The 24,231-nt window shown below is 45.3% G+C and overlaps 1 protein-coding gene across 1 annotated transcript in view; it reads left to right on the top strand.

The window, feature by feature from the left end:
• The first annotated feature begins 668 nt into the window (after positions 1–668).
• The window catches only part of FGFR3 (fibroblast growth factor receptor 3), a 40,394-nt gene continuing 16,831 nt past the window's right edge, over positions 669–24,231 (top strand). Inside the window, exons 1-6 of the mRNA XM_009285437.1 lie at positions 669–807; positions 5,762–6,025; positions 10,477–10,530; positions 16,638–16,807; positions 21,478–21,601; positions 22,028–22,218. Coding sequence (XP_009283712.1) covers positions 669–807; positions 5,762–6,025; positions 10,477–10,530; positions 16,638–16,807; positions 21,478–21,601; positions 22,028–22,218 — 942 coding nt within the window. The remainder of the gene's footprint in view (positions 808–5,761; positions 6,026–10,476; positions 10,531–16,637; positions 16,808–21,477; positions 21,602–22,027; positions 22,219–24,231) is intronic.

Genomic DNA, 24,231 nt, shown 5'->3' with positions numbered 1-24,231 from the left:
TGGCTGCTGCAGAAAGGAGAGGAAGCTTTGCCTTCCATAAAGCACCGCCAAAAATACATATATAAAAAATACCCCGTCAGCTCCCCGCAGTGCAGTGAGGGTACATGGTGGCTTTAGGTGAGCTCGCTTTGCTGCGGGGGCCGCTCCCTCGATCTTATCTGCCCTGAGAAGGCAGGTACTTGGGTAAACAGGTGATCCCACGATCTTATCATGCCCACCTCTCACGGGGGCTGCTGCTGGGTGCAGGGCCTGGGGCTGGTTTGGTGGTTTTCCATATTCCCCCGGGGCCCATCTGCCACTCTGGGGAGACGGAGGGAACAGGGACATCGCAGGGTGCTCCTGGGGAGGTGGCACTGGGGCTGCTTGTCATCCCTTGTCACCCCTTCTGGCTGCTTTTTAAATTGAGGCAAGTCCCAAACGAACAGCGTTTGGCAAGAAAAGTGTTTTATTTCCCTTCTGGGCAACGGGGTTTGCTCTTCCCGGTGCAGAAGTCCCAAGGTGAGGTGGGGAAGCGGCCCCATCCCATGAGCAGTGACACAAGTATTGGGAAAAACACTGTTGTGGGGGGTGAATAATACTATGGGCCCCTATTAACACAGGTTGGACACTTATTTAGAGGACACAGCGCTGGTCTGAGCCTGGAGATGGTCTATGTGCTCTTTGCCATCATGGCCTTGTTCATCCCACCGATGCTGGTGCCAGGGGAGGTTTCCATATCCCTACAGCAGTTAGCCACCGACTCGGTGGCTGTGACCATCATCCCCCTGGGAACGGGATACCAAACTCAACAGGCGAAAGCTCTGGCACGCTTGTTGCTCCATGATCCTATAACATATCCTGTCACGGTGGATTTGGTGCAATAAAATACATAGAACAAGAAACGTTTTTGAATTAACCTGAAGAGAGAAATGCATGGAGTACTGCTATCTTTCTGCTTGTTAACGTGCCAAATACAGCTTGTCCAGCTTGAAAGGGGGAAAATACGATCCACTTAGAAACGAGCCTCTTAGTCCATTCCACCACCGGGCTGTGAAGCAGTCCTGAAAAGCCTCTCTGGGATTGCCAGGGTTCAAGGTGGGGTAAGGAATATTTTGCTAGTGGTACTGAACGTCGTGTGCCTCGAGCCCTCTGTGGTGGGAGTCCTGGTGGGGTTTTGGTTGTGTGGTGGACGTGCCCCAGCTGCAGGATGCTCCCTGGAGGAGGATGATGATGAAGGGGGAGGCATGCACCCCACCTGAGCAGTCCCTCGAGAGGCTCCCAAACACTTTGATGTTTGGAAAAGCAGAATCGTGGGAAGCTATTCCAGGAGGAAAAACACAGGTGAAGAGAAAAAACCAGATGGAGTGTCCTGGAGCCAGGACCCAGCACCCTGTGAGGTGGTGCGGGGCCCTGGGGCTTTCCCACCCCACCAAGCCTCCCACGGGCACCGTGGGCCTTTGCCGCCCGGGAGCAGCCCCCATGCTTTCTGCCACAGCACCTGGAAATAGTCACTGACACCGGGGAGGGCACCAGCCAGGCTCTAGTTGGCTTGAAGTTTTTTGGGGGGCATAAGCAGCCCAGGAATACCCCACCGCCCTCCACCTCCTCGTCCTTTTGTGCCTGAAAAATAAATCACTGTATATTCTCCTGCAGTTTTTGAGAGCTGCCTGCGTTAAAACTGAAACAAAACATTTCCAGGCTCAGTCAGAAACAAGTATTTATGTCTAAGAGGAGCAGACATATGATGGAAATACTGACACACTTAAGCACTTGGAGCTGCGAACCACAGAGAAAGTGAATTATAGCTGGGATGATAGGCAGCTATGGAGATGAAGTATCTTATCCTTTTAAGTGAATACGTACAAAAGCATTTTAGCATTGCTGGGCCAGCTGCTCCTCATTGTGGAAGGTGCTTCCTGGCTAGTTGCTGCCTTTTTGCTCCTTTGAACAGCTTAAAAATTGCCTCCTTCTCTGTAGCATGTTTGCTATGAGCTGCAGTGACGGTGCTGCAAGTGCTGATCTCCATCAGAAGCATCTCTTGGTGATTCTCGACTCATTACTGCTTTGGCTAAACCAATAAATGGTTGAATTTTAGTCGTATCTTGGGAGCCCACAACCTAGATTGCCTTCTCCTCTCTAAGAACCCGTTAAAGCTGCAAACTCATTAATCCCTGCTCTGCTGGCAAGCGGTAGAGCGGGTTCCCGTAACCCATACACGAGTTAACTCCCCAGTAATTTATACCTATGTCTACTGTGGATTTTGAAAAGACGCTGTTAATGTCAGTTAGATCCCAAATGGGAGTTTCCTTTGGGAGAGCTGGGAGGGACCTTTGCAACCTGACTTGCAATAGAAATGCTTTAGGAAAGTTTTAAAGGACGCATGGGGATAGCTGTTTGCCAGCAGCGAGGATGGTTTTCGTAGGACCCAGGACTGAGGTCCAGGAGATGTGCGTTTGTAGCTCTAGTGAATCTGAAAGCTGCCTCCCCACAGTGCTGCTTTGCACTGGGAAGATTTCTGACTGCCTCAATCAAAGGTGCGCATCCAGATGCAAGACGCAACCATGTCGGGAGGGCTCGGCGCTTGCTCCGTTGTACTGGTTTCCTTCTGATTTAGTGATGGGAGATGCAGGATGAAGAAGGTGGCCAAACCCTCGCCCAGGTCCCCAGGAGGGCTCAGCCCATCTGTGTTAAACCCCTCCCAAGCACAGGTTGCACACACAGCTTCTGCCACTTTGTTCACGCCACGTGACTGGAGATGTAGACTTCTGCAAGTCAGTCTGATGGCTGGATGCTTGGCCTCAGAGGGGGCAACTTCATGTCCCCTTCTTGTCTTAGTGTCTCTTGTTGAGAAGGTGTTGGAAACACCAGGCACTTGCAGCTGGAAGGCAGGAAGGGGGTGCTGGGCTCTAGGCACCCAGTGGGAGACATGACCTCTAGTTCCCCGCTTTAAACTCCAGCTGTTCTCAGCTTGGAAATGAGACTGTCTCCACTTTCGGATTTATCATCGTATTTGAAAGCTATGTGAGGAATAATAAGAGTAAAATTTTGTTCTCCAAGGTCACAGTTGGGCAAAGCGCTTAAGCACTTAAGTGCACATTTAAGTGCTTTGTGGAGGTCTCCAATTTGGGTCCTGTTTATTTTTTAAGCCATAAGCATGTAAACTGAAATTTGAAAAACTGTTTAAAGTGAGATTAAAACCATTAGTAACATTTCCCTTTTAATTCACCATTCTATCTTTCCAGATATTACTCGCAGTCAGTAGGAATAAAGTCACTAGGACTGACCTTTGCATTTAACAGGCATCACGGTATCTGCTGGAGACTGGCTGGGGAGATTGAGGGCAGAGATGCCAAAATAAAGTTGTCAGAAACAAGACATGATGCTTCTTTCCACAGAAGAAGCTTCAGACCCTGATCATTCTGCTTTGAGTCTAAAGTGAATTTCCTCTTCATTTCAGCATTCACTAATTATGTTTTATAAAAATAGTTTGTCGCTTTGTCATTTACCCAGGTGCATTATGGCTTTCAAAAAAGAGTGATTTCCTTTTAAATGGCTAAACGGTACAGTTTTGCTTGTGCTTAGTCTGGGCTTGTTCCTGTTTGGTAGGTTTATGATACAAAAGCCAAAATATACAAGTCTTGATCATTTGGCAAACAGGTTGGGTAAAACTGTGTATTTTGTATGGAGGGATTGTGCAGCTGCATGGGGTTTGTTTTCCAGCAGATTAAATTAGCAAGAGCTTCCATCAGAGTCAACAAACAAAGATCAGTACCCAGTCCTGCAAGTGCAAAGCTGTATACAGGGCTTTTTAATTGGAAGCCAAAGTTGGTACCATTGAAAAAGTCCTTATAGTCTAGAAGAAGGAAGAAAAAAACCTGAAAGGAACAGTTAAACCAGAATATTTCTCAACCATATTTTCCCCAAGGATATATCCCAGTTGGGAAGAGACCATGGGTGAACACTCAGTGTCGCAACAGGTGCTGGTCTGATAGGAAGGAGATGCTGGAGCTCTGTCTTCTTTTTCTTTTTACTGAAACTATATGCTTTCAGGGAAAATCTTTTCATTAAAAGAAAAAAACCAACACCCTAAACCTTTGACTGTATGAATACCACAAAATTCTGGCCAAAACCTAAAATATTTGAGTTGGAATTGCTGCCAGGGTATCAGAGGAAAGGTTCTTTATAACCCCAATGAGTGTGGGCTTTGCCTCCTGCGAGATGATACCTCCCAGGAAATACCACATTTTCAGGCCCCCGGGATTCTTTATTTTTACCCTGCAAGGCTATTAACTGAAACATTTTTATATTTTTGATTTTTACATTTCCACAGGAATAAAAACTCTCATGACAAGAAGAGAAAAGCAATACATTTGTCACTTATAACCTGCTCCAACTCTTTCACTTAATGGCAAAAGAGCAGCCTGAAGCCAATGCCACATCCACAGGTATTCAGAGCTGCTGTAATTGCATTGGTTTCACAGTCAAATTGTAATCTATGAATATGCTTAAGATGCAAAATTAGGATCTCTATCCATATCTGACTACTATCGGAGATCAACTCAGGCCACCTGGGTTTGGATCATAGCATTAGGTTCAGACCGATCTGTTTTGAATTACTTTTTACTTGCTAATTCTGTAATCATAGAACCAAAGTGTCTTCGTCGTGGAATAGGATCCCCCGTGATACATATTGTACAAAACCAAGAAGACTCTTAATGCCTGATGGAGCGTACAGTCTCAGAGCCGGGGTAAGCCAGAAGATAGAGATAGGGCAATGCCAAATGAAAATGTGGTTAGCATAGACAAGGTGAGGAGGATGGCAGTCTTGCTGTTGATCTAGCGGGGTTGAGGGCAGCTGTAGAGGGCTAATTCTTTTTTGTTAAACTGGTGTAAAGGATGAATAAACCATTCAATGTCAAGAGTGCGTTTATATGTCACTAAAATGAGCCTGAGGACCATCAGACCCAAGAACCACACTTTCAACATGCTCCCCATTCCTCCGTGGGGAGACTTCTGAGCTTGAACCTTTCCTTGTGTCATTATCCTATGGTAAAACAAAATTCTCCAGCCCGTGGCAGGGTTCACTGTCATCACTCGTGGAACAAACCGCCGCCGCTGGTAGACAGATTTCAGCTTTCATGCTCAGTCTTTGGTTCTGCACTTCTTTGTTGCACAGAGAGTAACTCCAGCAGGGAGCCAGTGGTGGGTTCATGTATTTTAGCTATTCCAGCCTGTGTCTTCTGTCCAGACTTCTCCCTTGTTTCTTTCAGCCCACAGAGGTTGCCTTTGGGCTACCCAGAGTCACTTGAGAAATTGGGTTTATCCCCATTCTGCTCCTTCTATCCCCTCCTTGCTGGGTCTCGCAGGGGTTGTGGACAGACTCACAGGAATAAAGAAATCAAGATCGAGAGACTGAACTGTGAACTTTTCAGCATACACTTATTTCAGCCAGATGACCCCCCACGCAACATTGGGTGTTGTAGTGACCCTATATAGAGGTCTGTTTGTTGTGGTGCACCTGGTGGGGTGGCTGTGTTTTGGTCGCTACAGGGTTGAAGCCATACTTGTAGATCAGCCAGAGACCTGACTGTACTGTGCACAGCTGTCTTTCTGCATTACTACCTGCCTGGGGCAGGCAAGGCTTACCTCCGGCAAAGAGGAGCTCCGGGCACATGGAAGCATCAGTAGGGCAAATATAAGATACGTTTCTTTTTTAAATGCTTTTTTGTTCTCTTGACACCTGCTTTTATTTACTCATTTCCATTTCTTTCTCCCTTTGCAGAATACTTGAGGAGCGAGACCGCCTTTCTGGAAGAGTTGGTGTTTGGAAGTGGAGATACCATTGAACTTTCCTGTAACACCCAAGGCTCTTCTGTGTCTGTTTTCTGGTTTAAAGATGGTATCGGGATTGCACCTACTAACAGAACTCATATTGGACAAAAACTCTTGAAGATAATCAATGTGTCATATGATGACTCGGGGCTGTACAGTTGCAAGCCAAGGCATTCCAACGAGGTCCTGGGAAACTTTACAGTCAGAGTTACAGGTACATGCAGAAATACAGCTGTCTCGGTGATTTTTGGTTTGTTTGTTTGTTTGTTTGTTTGTTTTTATTTTTGCCCCTTCACATGTTCAGCACAGCTGGTGCTTTGTGGTGTTCGTCCGTACTTGGTAGGTCTCTGCCTCCCTGGTAACTCCTGGCAGTGATTAGACTGACAAAACAAACCAATTGAAGAATGCTTGCATGTCCATACCAAATGTTAAAGCTTGATGTTAATACTGAGAGAGACTTAGAAACAGTGCTAGTCAGATTAAACCCCAAATCCCCCTTAACACTCAAATAGATGCAATGCTACATGTGCCTTTGAAGTCTTTTGTGAGTGAGTGAACTGTGGCTCAGGGAGGTTAAGTGACTTTTTCCACTTTATGTGACAAATCAGTGGCAAAATTGCATGTAAAAGCTGGAGGTTCCTGAAAACCGTTTCCCTATTGTAGCTGATAAATCTCTTCCCTCCATCCCAGTTATCACAAATCACTAGTTTGTCTCGGAAGTAGCTTATCTGTAAACTGTGTATCTCTCAAATATGTGCTTCATCAAAGGTACTTATTGGGATTCATATATTGCAAACAAGTGCTGTGTTAGCACAGCACATGCTGCCATTTGCTTGGCCTTTTTTTCCGTGATTAGGACAGTAGGACAGAACAGCTACAAGCTGTCCCAGCCTGGATCACTAAACAGAGTGCCAGAAAAATCTGTTGTTCCCAGATAGCTAACCGCTAACACTAAGATCTCCATGATTTCAGGGTGCTGCATTGGTAGATGGATACTCATCACTGTGAGCAGATAGAAAGTCTCCTGATCACACAGATTAAAAGCCTGAATTTTCAGAAGAATTAACCCCTTGTGGATCTAAGGTTTTGAAAACTTTCCTTTGCCCTTGCCCTGTTGGAGCTTTTTCAAGCATCCCCAAACAGTAGGTCCTTGCCTCCAAAAGTTGGGTTCCCTCAAAAAGTAAGGGGCTCTGTCTGAAAACCAAACACAGAGATGTTTGTGATTGTAAATCACATCCACTCCATGAAGGGCTTTCTCGTGCCAGAAATAGGATTTTGTGTGAGAGAGTCAAACCATCATGAGAATAAAAGCTCGTTTCAGCAAGCCTTCATCAACATCTGCTTTTCATTGAGTGTTACTGGAGATTGCTGTGAATGCTTCAAGGTCATATCAATTAAATGGTTAAAGAAGTATTTGGCCCTTGAAAAGCTTTCTTTAACTAGGTACGATTATTGGAACTATCCAAGGAACTGCAGGTTGTTAGAAACGTTACTCTCTCTTTTTTTAAGTGACATTAAAATGCTTTTGAGTTCAAGGGGCAGCAGGGAGGCAGAAGAGGGCAGCTGGTTACACGCTCAAATGAAACAGCTGCCAGCCCCAAAAGTTCGTAAAGTGAGAAATTGTTTTTAATAGTGGAAGGGCTGATAATCCTCTGCTTTTAAAAAGTTTAAGCCCCTGTGTTTTTCCTCTTCGCTAATAATAGCTAATAACAGCTTAAGAACAAGCAAGTAACCTGAACCTGCTTTCTGACAGCATTATGAGTCTTTGATTCTATTAGCCCACTGTCATTACCACCAAAGTGCTGATAATGTGGGAGTCTCAGTTTTAGCTGTCAGCAGCACTTGTTTTAAACTTTGAAGCCCTGCTTTATGTGGCAATAGTGGCGCCTTTTGTATGCTCAGATATTTCTTCATAATTAGTATTGATTGCTCAGTGTGGCACTGTGGAGATGAGATTGTTATCGGAGATTTGTGGTTTGTGTTCCCACTTCTTAAAGGTAATGCCAGCGATTAGCTTGGGTATCTGGTTGGGTGTTTATGTGGATATCTAATGTTCGGGGCGGAGTTGTTCTCTGCATTAAACTGGTTTAAATCTGTACTAACAAACTGGAATTGCTCTGATCTGTATTCTTAAGTGAGCAAAACTAGGCTAGGTATATTCAGAATAGCTGATAAACACGTAAGTCCCATTTTGAGAGATGCTTCCAGATTCTAGGAGCGTATCAGGATTTTCTTGCGTGGGGAGTGAGTTTGAGTTTGAGTCTGCAACAAATCGGCTCTTCTGCAGCGACTCTCGGTGTGCACAGGGAGATGCTTGATGCTGAAGGTAGAGCAAGGAGACGCTGGAGCTGGCATTTCAAGGTTGAAAACCAGGTTGATTAATATCAGGGTTTGATCTCTTTAAAATGCCTCCCTTGACAGACATGGGCTTGAGTGTTTTGCTAGTTTACAGAAAGAAAGCTCCTAAAACCTGAGCACTTGAAGAGGATCACAAATAGAGGCTGCATGCCCAAACTGATCTCTGGCCCTGTTGGCAGAAGCTCCATTTCTGCAACCATTTCACGCACAGAACAGCCTTTGGATTTAGTGGCCGAGCAGCACCCCTGTGATGAGCACAGACTGCAGGCTGGTGCCAGTGACAAGAGCTTTCAAAATACCCAAGACTAAGCTTTTCAAAACAGGTGACTAAAAAAATGAAGCCCCTTTCCATTCATAATTAAAGCCTTTTTGAGAATGGCATCTGGCAGTTCTTGCTGATGCCAATACTCCTCAACTTCTGAAAAGGATTACTATTTTAGTAAATGATTAACAAATAGCTTAAGAATTTTTAGTCACCTTTTGAAAAAGGTGATGTTTTAGTAACCTCAATAGGACAGTAGCTCTGAACAGGGGATATTTGGTCTTAAAACCTAAGCTGCATCTCTCATCTGAAACACAAGCAAGGTCAAAGACTCTTCCCTCAATCTTGTGGAAATGTTTTTGAATTGGTTTAAAAATTGATTCTGCTCCTCTGGTCACGACTGGTTCATTGGAAACCAGAAGCAAACTATAATCACATGTTAATATATGTGTAACCAAATCTGAGAGTGCAGGGCTGAGAACGTGCTGGTTTCTCTGTCGATGCTGGTGGGGATTTGGCGCAGTTTCTGCCTTCACCGGGACTTGAGCAAACCTGCTGGTTCAGCCAAAACACCTAAACATCCACTTCACTTTCAGCAAGCCCTGTGGCATTTCCCTAGCTCTGCTGCCAGCAGGACCTCAACTGTGGATTTGCAGTTAGATACGTGCTTGAAGTCTTCCTTGAGACTGTGGCAAAGAGAAGGTGCAAAGCACGATGCGCCACTGCAGTCTGGAGTAGGGAGATGACTCCTGTGTTACTTGCTCCTGTAGATGGCGAATATGTCTGGAAAGTCCTTCCAGATTCTGCAGAGAAGTAGTATTTGTTGTTACCTTCCCCCTACCTTTTTTTTTTTTGCTTTCTTTTTCTTTCCTCTTTTTTTTCCTTTTTTTTTTTTCCTTCCTTTTTTTTTTTTCCCATTTTTACCTCCACTGAGCTGGTCAGAGAACGGCAAAAAACTCAAGTGCATCTTGAAATGAAGGAGGTTCTGCCTGGCTTGGTCTAAAGTAGTGCTTTACATTTCTGGCCACATGTTGAACACTCATAAAGTTTCCTATTTTCTGGTGTTTAAGGCCAAGTTCTTTTACCGCTGTCTCAGAATATAAAGGCTGCTGGGTTGTTAGCATTTTGCCTTTATTTAAAAAAGAAATTCCTGGAGATTATATGAAGTCAGTGATGATAAATCTTCCAGACACTGAATTGTACTAAATCATGTAAACTAAATCAAACACTAAGCTGCTATTTTATAATGGGATTTACATTTACAGTAGTCGTTTGGTGGGGGGAAGAGGGACTGAGACTTCATTGTGGACAGCTTAGAGAAGGTGAGATGTTAGACCACATTAAGAGAAACAGTTCAGGATGTTCTGGAGAGATACAGATGGAAAATTCCCACCTGTTAACCTGTATTCAGTTACAGCCTTGAGGTGCCTCTGTAGGAGGAATATAACCGAAAGGAACTGGTTCACAGAGTAGCCATCAAAATGTCGATTGAGAGAGAGGTTTGATTGCAAGGGGAAGTTTTAAAAGCTTTGGTCTGAGTGGTTGAGCAAGGAGTTAATGAGGGGAGATGTGGCAGGGGTGTATTGAGTTAAAACAAAAATGCAGAGAAAGTGAATTAGAAATGCTGACCTGTCATTTTGAGACTTGGTGAAGTAAAAAGTCTTCAGAGTGAATGCCAGAGGGAAAAAAAAGTGAGGGAGAGCTTGTTCTGCAAAAAGAAACTTCTCCTTTTGGAATTGCTTTTGTATTTATGAGGAGAAGAGCACTTCACACAGGGAGAAGTATTTGGGATTGGACCCCGGTCTCTGGTACCAGAGCGCTGGCAACCTCATGACACCTCTCTCCCAGTTCAGAAAGGTCCTGGCCAGTTGTCCCTGGCCCAGCAGCGTGGGAGGGACGGGCTGGTGGAGCTGCAAGGAAGGGTGACCCATCACTTGGATGTCCTCCCTCGCTGGAGCCCACTGTGGCACCAACAGCCTCATCCAACACGGTGTCCCCGCATGCCATCCTCTTTCTGCTTCACTTCTTTCTCCTTCTCCTCCTAGATTCCCCTTCGTCAGGTGATGATGAAGATGACGACGATGAGTCAGAAGATACAGGTAATTTGTTTTTCTGGGATACAGAGGCCTTTTCTTTCAAAGAGATGTGGCTCCCAAGTGGAGCAGCTCATGCGGATGTTCACCTGGTCAGACAGCAGCTCTTTCTCTGTGTTGAAATTGGTGACCTTAGGATGGTACCATGATGATGTTCATCTAAAAATTTAGAAATAGCTGCCAGAGTGGTATCACTGCTATAATATCCTACAGCAGCAGTAGCGTAATTTTCTTTTTTTGGAGACTTGATTTTGTGAATCTCACTTGATGAGCTAGAGTTATAAATTCTCCTTGCATGTTAATCCAGACAAACCCACTTACCATATTTTTTTTTTACTACGGTGACGATACACCAGTTTTACACCATTGCAAACCTTGGCCTGCTTTATTTTTAGCTGTTTTGATTCTGGTCCTTACCAGCATCTTGGCTGGAGTCAGAGCATAAAATTTACGCTAGCCAAGGGCCAAATTTACTGATGCCATAAGCGGGAGCAACCCCTTTGGCTTTACTGGCTTTTTCTTTCGCTCACATGGGGAAAGGAGCCCCAGGACAGAGCCTTTTGGTGCTTTTACTCTGAATCTCTTTCAATCCCAGTGCTTGTTTCTTTAAGTGCAATAGCATTAATCAGGATCATTACATGCTTCAGAGGCGTTAGTGTTGTGTTTTATTATGCTCTTTATATTTCTGCAAAGTGAACTGCCTATGTGTATGTCTTTTTAATAAATAAACGTCTTGCATTTGAACTCCCAATCAGCTATGTACATTGGCAGAAGTTCAACATGACTGGAAAATTTCTCCTGCCCATAGCGCTGGACATGCAGGACTCTTTAAAACAGGTCTCCCACTGTAATAAATTCATATCACTGTATCGTGCAGTATGTGGACAGTAATGGTGAGTTACGGTGCCAGGCGACCCGTCGGCAGCAGTTAGTGGTTTTCTGATAGCTTCTAATTAAGGGCCGGATCCTGCGAGGTGACAAAGCACCTTTGCAGAGGTGCTCAGGGCTCCTAATGCCTGCTGAAGCCTGGTAGAGGCATAGGGAGGGTCAGGTTTGGTCCGGATTTGTTCCTGCTGCAGAGCAGCTTCTGATGAGCACAATTAATCGTTCTGTACTTTTTTTTATGTGGTTTGTAGTAAACTCCCATCTCTTAGCAACAGGTATCACAAAACATCAGCTGGTTTATGGTACAGAAAGACATGTTTTTCTTCACTGAAAAGGAAAACACACATTTCGCCGCTTGTATTTATAGCCTGTATTCTGGGTCTTCTTGACTTCAAGGCTATATCTTTTTTTAGACCCGAAGGTAACGACTGGCTTTGCTTAAAGGTCTCGTTATAAAAAGTTGGATTCTCTTCTGCTTTAGAAACGGTTGATTAGCTTAACGTGCCGGCACGGTGAAACCTCATGGTGTGTCATGACGTGGATGTCCTTTATGTTGCTTTGTTTGATGTCAGACCCTCCACTTAACCTTCACAGATCTTCTCTTGAGTCTGGGGAGCCTTGTTGTTAACCCTGGCACCACTGGGATGGTGGGACATCCCACCGGGGACAGGGGCTGCAGGACTTTCCTGGGCAGGCAGACACATGGGTGCAGCCAGTGCCGTGTCCTATGGACAGCCCGAAGACCTGTGTCTCTTGTGGCAAAAAGATACCCTACTAATGAGGTGTATGAGCCCCTGCTTGGCCATCAGACATAGCTGTGGTCAGTAGTTAGAGGAATGAAGGCAATAAACACCCTTTCACACAAAAGAAAAATATAACCGATAGTTATTCATATTTAGTGAGAGGTAATCCATCCAGGACTGGCTCATTGCATGTTGCCATATTGCATGTCACTGAATAAAAACCTTGTCTCCTGGTCCCTTGCAATGACAAGTTAATTTTCTGGCTTACTTGTGTTGTTCAAGAGAGTTTCTTATCCTCATATTTATAGAGAAGCGCTTGGAGAGCTGATTCTAATAGCATCATGAGTTTGAAGCCAATATCTTGTTAATTTTGGGGTTTTCACCCAAAATTGTTGAACGATGGGAGCTGGAAATACCAAAGCAAGAGAAAGAGAGGAAATCTGTTCTAAAAGAAATTAATATTTGGTGCAAAAACCCTTGGAGAGCATGGAGACAGGCCCTCCACGTGGAGTGCCCTGCTCTGCTCACCCTCCGTTAAGCATCCTCTCCGAAGGGCAGTACAGAACTGGGCATCCCTTAGGGATGGGCAGCAGAAAAGAAGAAAGAGGAACTTCAGCAGCTTCAAATCATCGGCCCGTTTGTTGCAGCCTTGTCACAAACAGCGATCCGCCTTTGCAAAAAGAGGCTTTCCAATACCTCTGTTCTCTACAGCTGTTTTTCCTGGCCCTGAAACAAAAACAAAACTCCCTTTTCACACACTGCTCTTCTGCCCCAGTGCTCCCTACCCCTCTGTATCTGTTTGTTTGGAGCCCCCGCTGCGCAGCCCCAGCACCTTCAAAGAGCCCCTATAATCTCCAATTAAATCTGGCTGTGTACTTGGAGGCGTCAGCTGGGGAAATTACACAATTAGGGTTGATTCTGTCTGCCGCAGAATTTTGTGGCAGCTCCTAATTGCTAAGTGAGCGCTCGGCTGTATTAATTATTCCAAGTATCGCTCTCGGGTTTTTTTAATTGGTCATTCCAGTCGGATGGGTGGCCGATGTCTTTGACGAACAAAACGGACCGTTGGGCTTAGTGTTTGATGATGGGAAAGGGCCAGTGATAATGTTTGCGGGTCCCATTTTTTTTCACACCTGCACATGCAAAATCATTGCTCGTAATTAATTTAGAGGGAGCAGGTCTAGAATTTTTTCCTGTCTTTCATCCTTCCTCCTTCCTCGCTCCTGAAACTCTCTGGAGCTTTGCAAGCTTTGCTTGAAGAGTTAGCAACATTTTCACCCCCTTAAAAAGCAGTACTGAAAAGACTCTGGGGGCACAGCAAACCAAAAGCAGTGATGTTTTGTTCGCTGCCCCTGCAAGTGAGAACAAAGGCACCGTTTTCAATGCGTAGACAGTTTCTTCCAGTTCCAGTTCGACTGGAGAGCGATGCCCTGGTTGTTTGAAGCTTGGCACATTAGTCCAGGGGTGCCCAGCCCTGGTGAGCCCCGAATCGCATGGAAGAGCACCCGAATGGAGGGGAGGTGCTTGGGGAAGAAGCCGTGTCTAAATGCAGGAGGGAGGAGCGGATCCTGCCTTTGCTCCATATAGAGAATATCCCCAGTTGGAAACTTTCCTGGGCCCCGTCTTGCTCCCCTCTGATGTCCAATGGCAAAATCCCCCTTGGCTTCAGTGGCAAAATTTGCAGCCAGTGTGTTGATGGGTCTCCTGTGAGATTCAAGCTCATCTTTTGAGTGAGAAAATGTGGTGAAACATCACCCTGCAGCACAGGCAGCCGGTGTGGAAAGAGGAAAAACCCCCAAAAGCACAGCTCAAGGAGAAGGCCAGTCCCGGTGGGGCGGCTGTGCGATCTAGTTACACCCCCATGCCCAGGTGAGTGTCACTGACTCCATAAAATGGGATTTATTGTAGGCAGATACGTTAATCGAACAACAAACAGCAGGTTATTCGGCTGCCCTTCTTAGCTGTGGCAAAGGGGGACTTTTCTGTCCGTGCCTGGCCTTTCCCTGAACTCTCCTCTGTAGCCCCGTTAACCTCCTGTAAGGTCCCTGGGAAATCAGGGTGCATTGCCAGAAGGAAGCATTCAGCCAGAACATAGCCCGTGCTTCAGAAACCACCACTGAGGGCCAGATCTCTCCCAACATGGTTTCTGCAGCTCCCTCTTCTTCAGCCTTTCCAACACCACTCCAACTGTCCTCATCCAAATTCACCCCCCTGCTGCTGCCTGGGCTTTTGCCCAGCCTTTGCTTGGTTTCTGCCCTTCCCAATGCATGCGATAGCAGCATCTTCCTTTACCGTCAAGATCTGCTCTTCCTTTAGGGGTTGCACCCACTCTGCTAATGTTTTTTTGAATATTCCCCCCTTTTTTGCGCAGTTCTTTACCATTTTTCTAAGCTTAGATATTTGGAAGGTAGATGGTTACATGGTGGCCCACTTTAGCCCGCGTTACTGTGTAGCATCTGAGGCCTCTCCTGGATGTGCTGTGTGTTTACAGCGAAGTTTGCTGTAGCCAGGATTTTGCAGGAAGCATGGGAATTGCAGGGATTCCTCCCTTTGCTTTTGTTTGTGCCAGCCGTACTCCTGCTCCGGTGCCATCCTGGCAAGAAAAGGGCCTTAAGCAGTTTCGTTGTTTAAAAAATGAGGCGTACGCGGCATGGGTGAGCACCAGATCCCTCTGATACGTGGAGCTGACTCTGATAGGCATCACGGCGCGTTGTGCAAGGCAGTCTGAGGGCAGATGCAAGCCCGCAATACTGGATTTCAACCCTGGGACAGCATTACTGAGGCACCTGTGTCCAGTCGTCCAGCTGCGGAGGTGTGAAAGCAGATGAGACCTGAGAGCGATGCATCCAGCAGGGCTGTCTCCAGCAAACGGAGGGCCTCCTGAATGTAGCTCCTGACATCCAGTTCCTCATGGCCAGGTAGGCTTTGCAAGGAGCCATGGGGAGAGGGGACCATGTGGAGAGTGTTAGCAGGTGCTAAAAGTCAGTGGGTGCATGGGTTGCCTTGGCTGAGCTGGATGACCTTGCCTGCATGGTCCTTGGAGCTGAAATGCAGCAGGGAGCCTGCGTGGGGGACAGTGAGGACTTAGACCAAGGTGGGGTCATCGCTGACTTACCTGGAATTGCAACAGGATGGGTCTCATGGAGCCAAACAGGTCGGGGCTAACTACATCGGGGAGCGCTGGAGAAAGAGAGCAGTTTTGGTGCATCTCAGAGGGGTGCAACAAGAGGGAAAACTGTACACCCTTGTCATTAAGGGGAAGGGGATTGCAGAGGCTTCAGAGTAGCACTGAGGTGGGGCTGTGATGCTGGGTGGTGTTTCTGAGCATCGTCACCTCTGCGGGAGAGGCCAGCAGCGATGCTTTCCTGACAGCTTTGGTGGCCATCATGTTCTCCAAGGCAGTTCTTGAAGGACCAGCACCTTCAGTTTGTCTTGGCCAGAAGCACACAGGTCTCTGCGACCGGTGGGTTTGGGTACTCTGTGTCTGTGGGTGCTTCCTTCCCATCTGGAGGAGATGCCAGTTACACTCCTTGGCCTCCTTTTTGCTATTTTGCAGCCCAAACGCTGTCTGCCCCCATCTCTCTTTGGCCTCAGTGTGGAGCACAGAGCTGGGGGGCTGGATGTGGCCCGTGGCGTGGCACGGGAAACACCCCACGTGCAGCTCTGCAGCTTTTCCTTAAGCAGAAATGAAAGCTTGGGAGGCTTTTTTTAAAAACTTTCTCTTTCTTTCTTCCCAGTATAATGAGTTTGCTGCTGCTGCTGCTGCCTTAATTTGGAGTTAATATGTAATGTTTGTAACACAGCCAAGAAACATTGCTGTACTTGAGGCAGATTATAAAAAGTATCTCATGCTAACACTGGTGTTTTAAAACTTATCCCTGTTCAAAGGTAACATGAATCTTTAAAACTAAAATCACTTGTACTTAAAGAACATAAACATGATAAACCAGTTTGGCACTAGCTTTTTTTTTTTCTTTCCTTCCCTTAAGGAGGCTACACTACATTTGTGCTCACTGAGAGGCAGAATTTTCCAGTGCACTCAGCTAACACTTTTTCTCTGCTCCCTTGCTGGTCCATCAACATTTTTTACAGTTCCAACATCTTTCTGCTGTTCATGCTTCTTGGCTACTATTGTCCCGAAGGTACATCTGTATCTTTTTACACGCTGAGGCCAGATTCTCATCCTGATCTCGGATAACTCTCCCTGTTGATTTAAAAGCAGCTACTCTAGATTTATACTGGCATTACCGAGACAAGAACCTGGTCATGAACCTTTCATCACAAACCTAAAATGCAAACACCCTGTCTATGTCTATGAGAGTCATTTAGCTGGAAAGCATTTCTGTGTCATTTATCTTAACTGCAGCAGGTAGCAATTTAACTGTCACTCTGCACATGCCAAAGCCTTCTCAAATACATCTGCTCACCAGCTGATATCCTCCGTGGCAGAAATGGGCCTGTTCAACTTGGTCTTTCCTTTCTCAGGTGTCCCCTTCTGGACCCGGCCAGATAAGATGGAGAAGAAGCTGCTGGCAGTTCCCGCCGCCAACACCGTTCGCTTCCGATGTCCGGCGGGTGGAAACCCAACTCCTTCCATCTACTGGCTGAAAAACGGCAAGGAGTTCAAGGGAGAGCATAGGATTGGGGGCATCAAGGTAAGGCCTTGGTTTGGATCTCTGTTTTTATCAGGAGTTTTCTACCGACTGTAGAAAATTGTATTTCACAGTGATTAACATTGGTACATGTAGGAGCACGGTCCCGACTGTGTGGGAATGGGAGTGTCTCTGGCAGCCTTAGCAATTGCTCGACACCAAAGTGTTAAAAAGGGCTGCTGTCCCTTGGGATTGAGGGCTAATTGCCTCTGAGTTTGTCTATAGTGGTCATTCAGGGATTAGGTAAAAATGAGGCTGGGTTTATGGCTGCGTTGTGGACAGTGATGAGAAAGCAGGAGCAGAAACTTCTGTCCTAATTTCTGGAGAACAGCCCAGTGCATTGAGACCGTGTTAGACTGAGCTGTAGCTACTCCCAGCTTTCAAGGAAAACTGACTCTGCATCCTTTGAAGGTGTAGGAAGGACCTCACCAAAGAGCTGGACCGTCGTGCTGGTGGTCATTAACATTCTTGTGGTATAAATCACTGACCCTCGGTCAAGTGTTGGATTCCCTTGTAGCCAGAGTAATAGCATCTGCTCCTTGGCTGCTTTCTTCTCCCTCCTTCCTTTCTACCTAAGGTGTTCTGGAAAATGCTCTGGCTTGTGTTTATAGATAGAGCTAAGGGACACAAAACCCCACTGCACTCAAATGATTTAATTAGCCAGAAGTTTCTATGCTACTGTATATGACGAATTATGGCAGGATTTTAACAGGAAAAATCAGCTCTTCTCTGATTTTGTTCTTGTTGTTATTACTTTGTCCCCCTGAGGTCACAGTCAGACTTCTTTCTCGTTTTATTTGGGGAGAATAAAACTGGCAGCAGCTGATGATAACAAAATCAGCATAGCAGGAAGGACTCCTGAGCAGCGATTTTTGCCTGCACTCTGCCAGCCCTGGCATATCCCTGGGCTACTGCTAAGGAGAGAAGGTGATTTTTAGGAAGGCACCTTCAGCAGTACTCTGAATAGCTGTGTGCTGATGCCTACCACGTCTGTAGCATTTTGAAAGGGGGGGCTAGACATGCAAAGTGTGCCGGGCTGCAGAAGCCAGAAAAGGATTCAAAAAAGTCTTCCCTCCCCATAGTTTTGGGCTGTTTCTTTCCTGTTAGCTCAGACCCGTTCCTGAAAGAGCCTTTTGTGATTGCTCCAGTGAAGCCTTTGAAGCTCCCTCCTCAGCCCTGTCCTTGCTCCAGCTTGGACAAGGCTGAGGACACGCTCAGGTTTGGATCTTCTGAAAAGTTAAGGAGGGAAAAGAAATGGGGAAGCAACTTCTGTGGGTAAACAGCCTTTCGGCAGATAACATTCACAAAGCACAAGCATCTTTTACTAATTGCAGGCTGTAAGGATCATCATGAAGTGTTTTCAGGCTTGCGTGCGCCGTTTGAGCGGCTTTTTACGAAACTATGTGACATCAGCTGCACTAAATTATTCTTGCAGAATAAAATCTAAAGCTGAAAGCAATTCCCCTACCCACTTCCCAGTGGTTTTAATCTATCCTTGAGTTTAAATTGACACGTTTCATCCTCTGCAACACAGTAGTGAGTCTTTGGCATCGCTGTGCTTTGTTTCTCTAGGGGCACCTTCCAGCAACAAGCCGATGCTTAAAGAGATATTGAAGGCAATGTCAGGCCAATTACAGCAAGATTGGTTTAAGCTCTCTATCTGTCTAGGTGTAGTTCTTTGTCCCTTTCTTGATACAAAGACATCTTTCTCTCTCTGTAATTTTCCTTGTCTTATTTGCTTGCTTTTGCTCTTGAGCCCCGCGGTTAGATGTAAGTAGTCTAATGTAAAACTCATCCAGTATAAATATACTGATAGATATCAGCTGAGATTTGAACCAGAAAAAGAGATTGAAAACCTGCTCAGTATCTCATGTATTTAAGATTTAAATTCCCTGTTACAACTTAGCTTCATAACAGGATTAGGCAGCTTGAAAAGAATGGGCAAGATCCAGATCTGGCAGAGTTTGGTTGGCTTACTTCATCTCGAGATCTGGTCTTAACCCAGAAATCCTTAAGATGGGAATGTTCTCATTTGTTTTCAGCGTGTGGAAGAGTTTAAACATTGATTGTGGAAGGCCTGTGGTCAGCAGATGAAAGCTGACCAGTCTTCCACTTCTGCCTCTTGCAAATGGCGTTTAGATCCCGTGTGATTGCCCGGTGTTAAGTCTGCAAGAGAGAAGGGCGAGTGTTGAAAACATGAAGTCCAGGCTAACCTAGTTTTGTTACAGTTCATCCTTAACTGGTAAAGAAAAGAAATTCATATGACTTATCATATGAAATTTCCCAAAGAGCATTAATGGTTAAATCCTTGTTGGAATCTCTAATATCGTAAGCCTGTGTGTGTTAAATGACCCTAGAAGGGAAGATGGAGGGGGAGGGGAGATAGAGGATTATCCCTTCCCCAGACCATTGCACTGACTTGCATACCAGTCTGGCAAACATGACTGAGGTTCCAAGTGTGTCTGCGAATGTTTGTTTCACAAGGAGCCAAGAATGACAACACCAAATAAACCAGAGGGATTTCCAGTATCTCACCCACTTGATTAATTCCTGCACTAAGTCACTTCATGTTTCTAGTGTTTTATCGAGTATGGTGACTATCCTAACTTGGGAACGTCCCTTTTTATTATCCTTTAAATCTAGACACCAGTCTCAACCTAAAAAAAAAAAGTATCTTGTTGCTTCTAGAAGAGTTTCCAAACAAGTTCTGCCCCATGAGTCTGTGCCCCCCAGGTTCTCCTCTCTGTTCAGAGTCCAAAGTCTTCATCACAAACCTGACGAAGACAACTTCTTTGAAAGTGTCATAAAAGTGTCTTTGAAAGTACATCTTAAGTAAAACATCTAATTTGGACCTGATTTTATAATACAGGTCAGACTAGGGAGTCGTCCATGTATCTGGAGCCCCATTTCCTTGGAGTAGCTCCTAGGGGTTCCAGAGGCAAATGCTTTGCAATGCTGAAAAGTTTTATTAAGTGAAGTCTTTAGACACAACTATGAGACAAGCCAGTATAGAAATGAGCCACTGAGCAGCCACAAATTTGCACTGAAACTTCCTTGACAGTCCAGCTGTGAACTCAGGGTCCAGGCGCTCTGCTCTCAGGGCATCTCTTACCCTGTAATTGCCACGCTGTTACAGAGACGCACCAAGTGGGATGTTACTTTACAAAAGATGTAGTGTTGGTTCTGCATTGAGCCCCATCTGTGCTGTCCTGGGTGGGCAGAGGGTGCAATCACACCTGACCAGACATCTGCAACAACCGAGATTTCTGTACAGGCTGTTTAGCCACAGCCTCCTGTTACCTATAACCTGAAATGAAAGGAAATGCTATATTCAGCAGTCTCTGAAAAGTGGGATGCTCAGCAGTGCTGTTCCTGGGGACGCAGAGATCTGCAAAGGAAGAGGCTTTGTTAAAATGGCTTTTGCTTGCTTATCTTGCAACTAAGCTGTCTAGTCCTATGACTTTAAACCTTCTCTTTGCAAAATTCTGGCTTTAATTGCGACTTGGCCCTTTAAAGGAAAGCACATGGATGCAATTTATGTGTAGCAGAGGAGGTTAAATGACTTCATATTTGAGTTCACCTGCTGCAGCAAGAAACCTCCAGGAGCAGTTACACCCTTGTTTTTTCCATCAGCCCTTGACATTCTGTAGCACAGCGTTATTGTAATCTGCTTCTGTGTCCTTGGAGTCACCTTCAAAATGTTTAATAAAGTTAAATGTTCTGCTCTGGGCGGCAGAAGGCATCAAATTAATATCCAGAGATTTGGAGAGCTTTCATACACTATGCATCCTGAAGTCATCTTTGTTAACGTTGTTTGCTTTCTGTATTAATTCAAGATTTACTTTCTGTATCCGTTATTTCCTTTGTACTCATTAGAAACAAACGTTCTAGCTGGGAGCACAGGGCAGCAGGTCAGGGTGGAGACATGGGTTGTGCTTTCCCTTCTGCTACTGAACAACCAACAACTCTGGACATGAGCCACATCCAGAAAACCAACTAGTATAAAACTTAGTGCCAAAAGAGAAGGGCTGACCAGGCATCCCAGGGACCAGACTTCAGGCTGGGCATGTTTTCTCCTGTTTTTTACAGGGAATTTAGGGGACTGACTTAGTTGTAGACACCCATTTCTGTTCAGACAGATGCCATGTCCTCTTGCCTCCATAGCACACATCTTTAAAATATGTTATAGATAGGGGAAGAAGTATGATCTTTATTGTTTCTAGTCATCTCATGGGTTATATGTAGCAGTTGGTAAAGGTCTGCAGACGAGTACGATGTTTTGAGCTGACAAGAGTCTCTGGACCAGAGTGGTCTGGCAGAGGGGACCGGCAGAGCGGAGTTATCTTAACTGATGCCTTCTGAAGTCATTACTCTAATGAGAGGTGCCACATTCAGCTGTCAGCTGGTTTCATTATTACTGTGGAAGCATCTACGAGTCCTCATTGCAATCTCAGTGTGCTACATTGTGTTGCACTGTTCATGCATTGCTCTTAATTCCCTTTCACATTAAGCCTTTAATGACCCTTGAAATGGGTCCTTGTGATGTTCAGGCCTACTTGGGGTCCGTTCATGCTGGCCAAGTGTGTGGAAGTTCACTGATTGTCCACTGGTTTGAATGGTCTGGTGATGATGGCACTTGACCACGGGCTTGATGGTTTGATTTCTTCTTCTAGTTGCGACACCAGCAGTGGAGCTTGGTGATGGAGAGTGTTGTGCCGTCAGACCGAGGAAATTACACCTGTGTTGTGGGGAACAAATACGGCAATATTAGGCACACGTACCAGCTTGATGTATTAGGTGAGATTTCAGTGTTTTCCCTCAACAGCTGATCTGTGGTGACGTTGAACAGACATGTGATGGGATATGGGAAGCAGGAACTTGGTTTCTTTCCCAAAGGGCTGGATCATGCATCTTCTGAAACCAACAACAAGCTTCCTTTTGGCCAACAATTCAGCCTCAGATCCATGATCAATAAATTACTTGGCTGGTCTACAGAGGGGCCAGAAGGAATGGCAAGGCTGAGATGCCTCCTCCATTCCCAGGTGGTTCTTCCCTGTTTGGCTTGAGAAGCACTGGGTAGAGCGGTGGCCAGGACACTTAGGGGGGACAATCCCAGTCTGCACCCTTTCTGATGAAAAGCCAGGAGATGAAGGGTTCAGAGGAGAATCCTTGCAGCAGGAAGGATGGGTAAATTAGGATTTCCCTCTCTTTTCTTTTTTTCAGAAAGGTCACCCCACCGACCAATCCTACAAGCAGGGCTCCCTGCCAACCAGACTGTGGTGGTAGGGAGCAATGTGGAGTTTCACTGCAAGGTCTACAGCGATGCCCAGCCTCACATCCAGTGGCTGAAACACGTGGAAGTCAATGGCAGCAAATACGGACCCGATGGGACGCCCTATGTCACGGTGCTGAAGGTTGGTACACACTCCTTCTCACCCTCAGGACAGTCCTTCCTCTGCCTTGGTCTCAGTGTTACAGAGACGGCAGCTATGTTGTAGGGATGTTCCTCAAAGAAACCCACTGCCATACTCATGGCAAGAGAGATCAGCACTGAGTAAAGGTGTGGCCATCAATGGAAGCCATAGACTTTGTTTACATGTTTATAAATAGGCCCTAGACTAGCAGTGCAATGCGAACCAGAAACTCCCAACAGAGTATGTTCAATGCCACAGTTCCTAGAAGGGTAATCATTATTTAAATCAGATTTTTGGGAGCTTGAGGTCTCGTTTTCTGTAATTGTTTTGTGTCTATAAGAAAAAAGTCATGAGAATAAGCCAAGGACAGCTTTGGGATTGTTCTTTCCTTTAAGCCCGCACAGTGGAATACTCTGCTTTTTGGAGGGGGTACAGCAAAAATGTCCTAAAAGTCGGTGTTCCAGACTCTTCTGTTTGCCAGAGATAACACAACTACTGTAGTGGCACAGATAAGCAAAGCAGTTGTAAGAGCTGAGGCAACTGTGAGAAATGCAGCATAATAAAAGAGAAGCTGTCAGATTGCATTTGACCTAAAATTGTAAAAAAAACCTTTTTTTACGGCTTCAATAGAGGTATTTTTGGGGCTTATTAAAATAAAAGGCTCCCAACTAAAACACATTCTTTCCTTTTCCAAGTAAACACACTGCAGCGTGCACGTACTAAATAATGCTGAACTACCAGCACCTGAGAGCCAAGATAATCTTGTTCAACATTTGTGAGCATTGCTATTATCCATGCTCAGGAAAGCCTTTTTTTTATTGAGCAAAAACTCACTTAGTAAGACTTCACTTGGTAAAATGCTTTCTTGAAAGGGAACTTCCAGATTACAGCCAGAACAAAGCCAGTGGATCTGGTTTACCCTCAGCCTACACAGATATAAAAAGTAGAGAATAGAGAGTGAAAAGCACATTAGACTTTTAAAATCCCTTTTTTTTTTTTAATTAATAAAGACATCCTGTGTTGGTATTTATTAAAATATGTAGGGCCAAATGCAGTTTTTCTGGCTCTGCAGTTACAGCTGAAAGCAGATTTTGTGCCTGCAGTTTCAAGCTGAGGTTGTCCTGGGCATGGGCATTCCCCGTGCACATCCTGCCGCACACACCCTTCTCTTTGTATGAAGTCTTAAAAAAACCCCACTTATCAGACAGCATCTACAAAACTGTAACTCAGCCAGATACATGATAATAAAAGCCAGAGACCCTGGAAATAATTACACAGATTGAAATAACAGATTGGTTGGAAGAAATGGCTGGAGACAGTTCTTCAGAATTGGCAACACGCGCTTCTCACGAGTTGATAAAACTTTTTATTTTTTCTCTCTCTCTCCAAATGTGTTTGAATTATGCATATTTGAATTTCCCCCTTGTTTCACAGCCCAGTACCAAGCTCTGAATAGCTGGCTGTGTCACATGCCATCTAGTATAGTCTCCGAGCTCTGTGTGTGGTCCCCGTGGGATAAAGTGCTACCTTTTGGAAGTTTGCAGAGCCGCTGCGAACAGTGCCTTGTGTCACAAGCACAAGCTCCCATTTTGCTGTGGCAAAGAACATATAAATAGTCCGTATAAATAGTGTTTTAAAATTAAGTTGGAGCGGCACCGGGGTGGCTAGGTAATTAGAATTGCCAAATACCTTCTCTTCTGTGGACGGCAAAGGCTCCGCATTCCTCGAAGGGGAGCACAGGCAGGCGTTTGAAAGCACAAGTTTTGTTTGGTTTTATTTTTTTGCTGAATAGGACCAGCACACGTCTATTTACTACTTCTGGTTAATCAGGAATGCTTTGAATTGTATTAATGCCGGCATCAGCGCTGGGGCATGGAGCATTTCCATTTTGGGATGCATCTTTTGTGTGCCAGTACTGGGCCTCCGTGGGGCTGTATCAGGCCCAGCTTTGCAGGATTTTTTTTTTTTTTTTTTTTTAAAATGTGTTGTTTTGTTTTTTAAAAATAAAGTTTT

This window comes from Aptenodytes forsteri, unplaced genomic scaffold (genome assembly GCF_000699145.1).
Source record: "Aptenodytes forsteri isolate BGI_AS27 unplaced genomic scaffold, ASM69914v1 Scaffold88, whole genome shotgun sequence".
Classification (NCBI taxonomy): domain Eukaryota; kingdom Metazoa; phylum Chordata; class Aves; order Sphenisciformes; family Spheniscidae; genus Aptenodytes; species Aptenodytes forsteri.
Note: the sequence above shows the minus strand (reverse complement) of the source record. Positions and strands in the feature narration are given on the sequence as shown.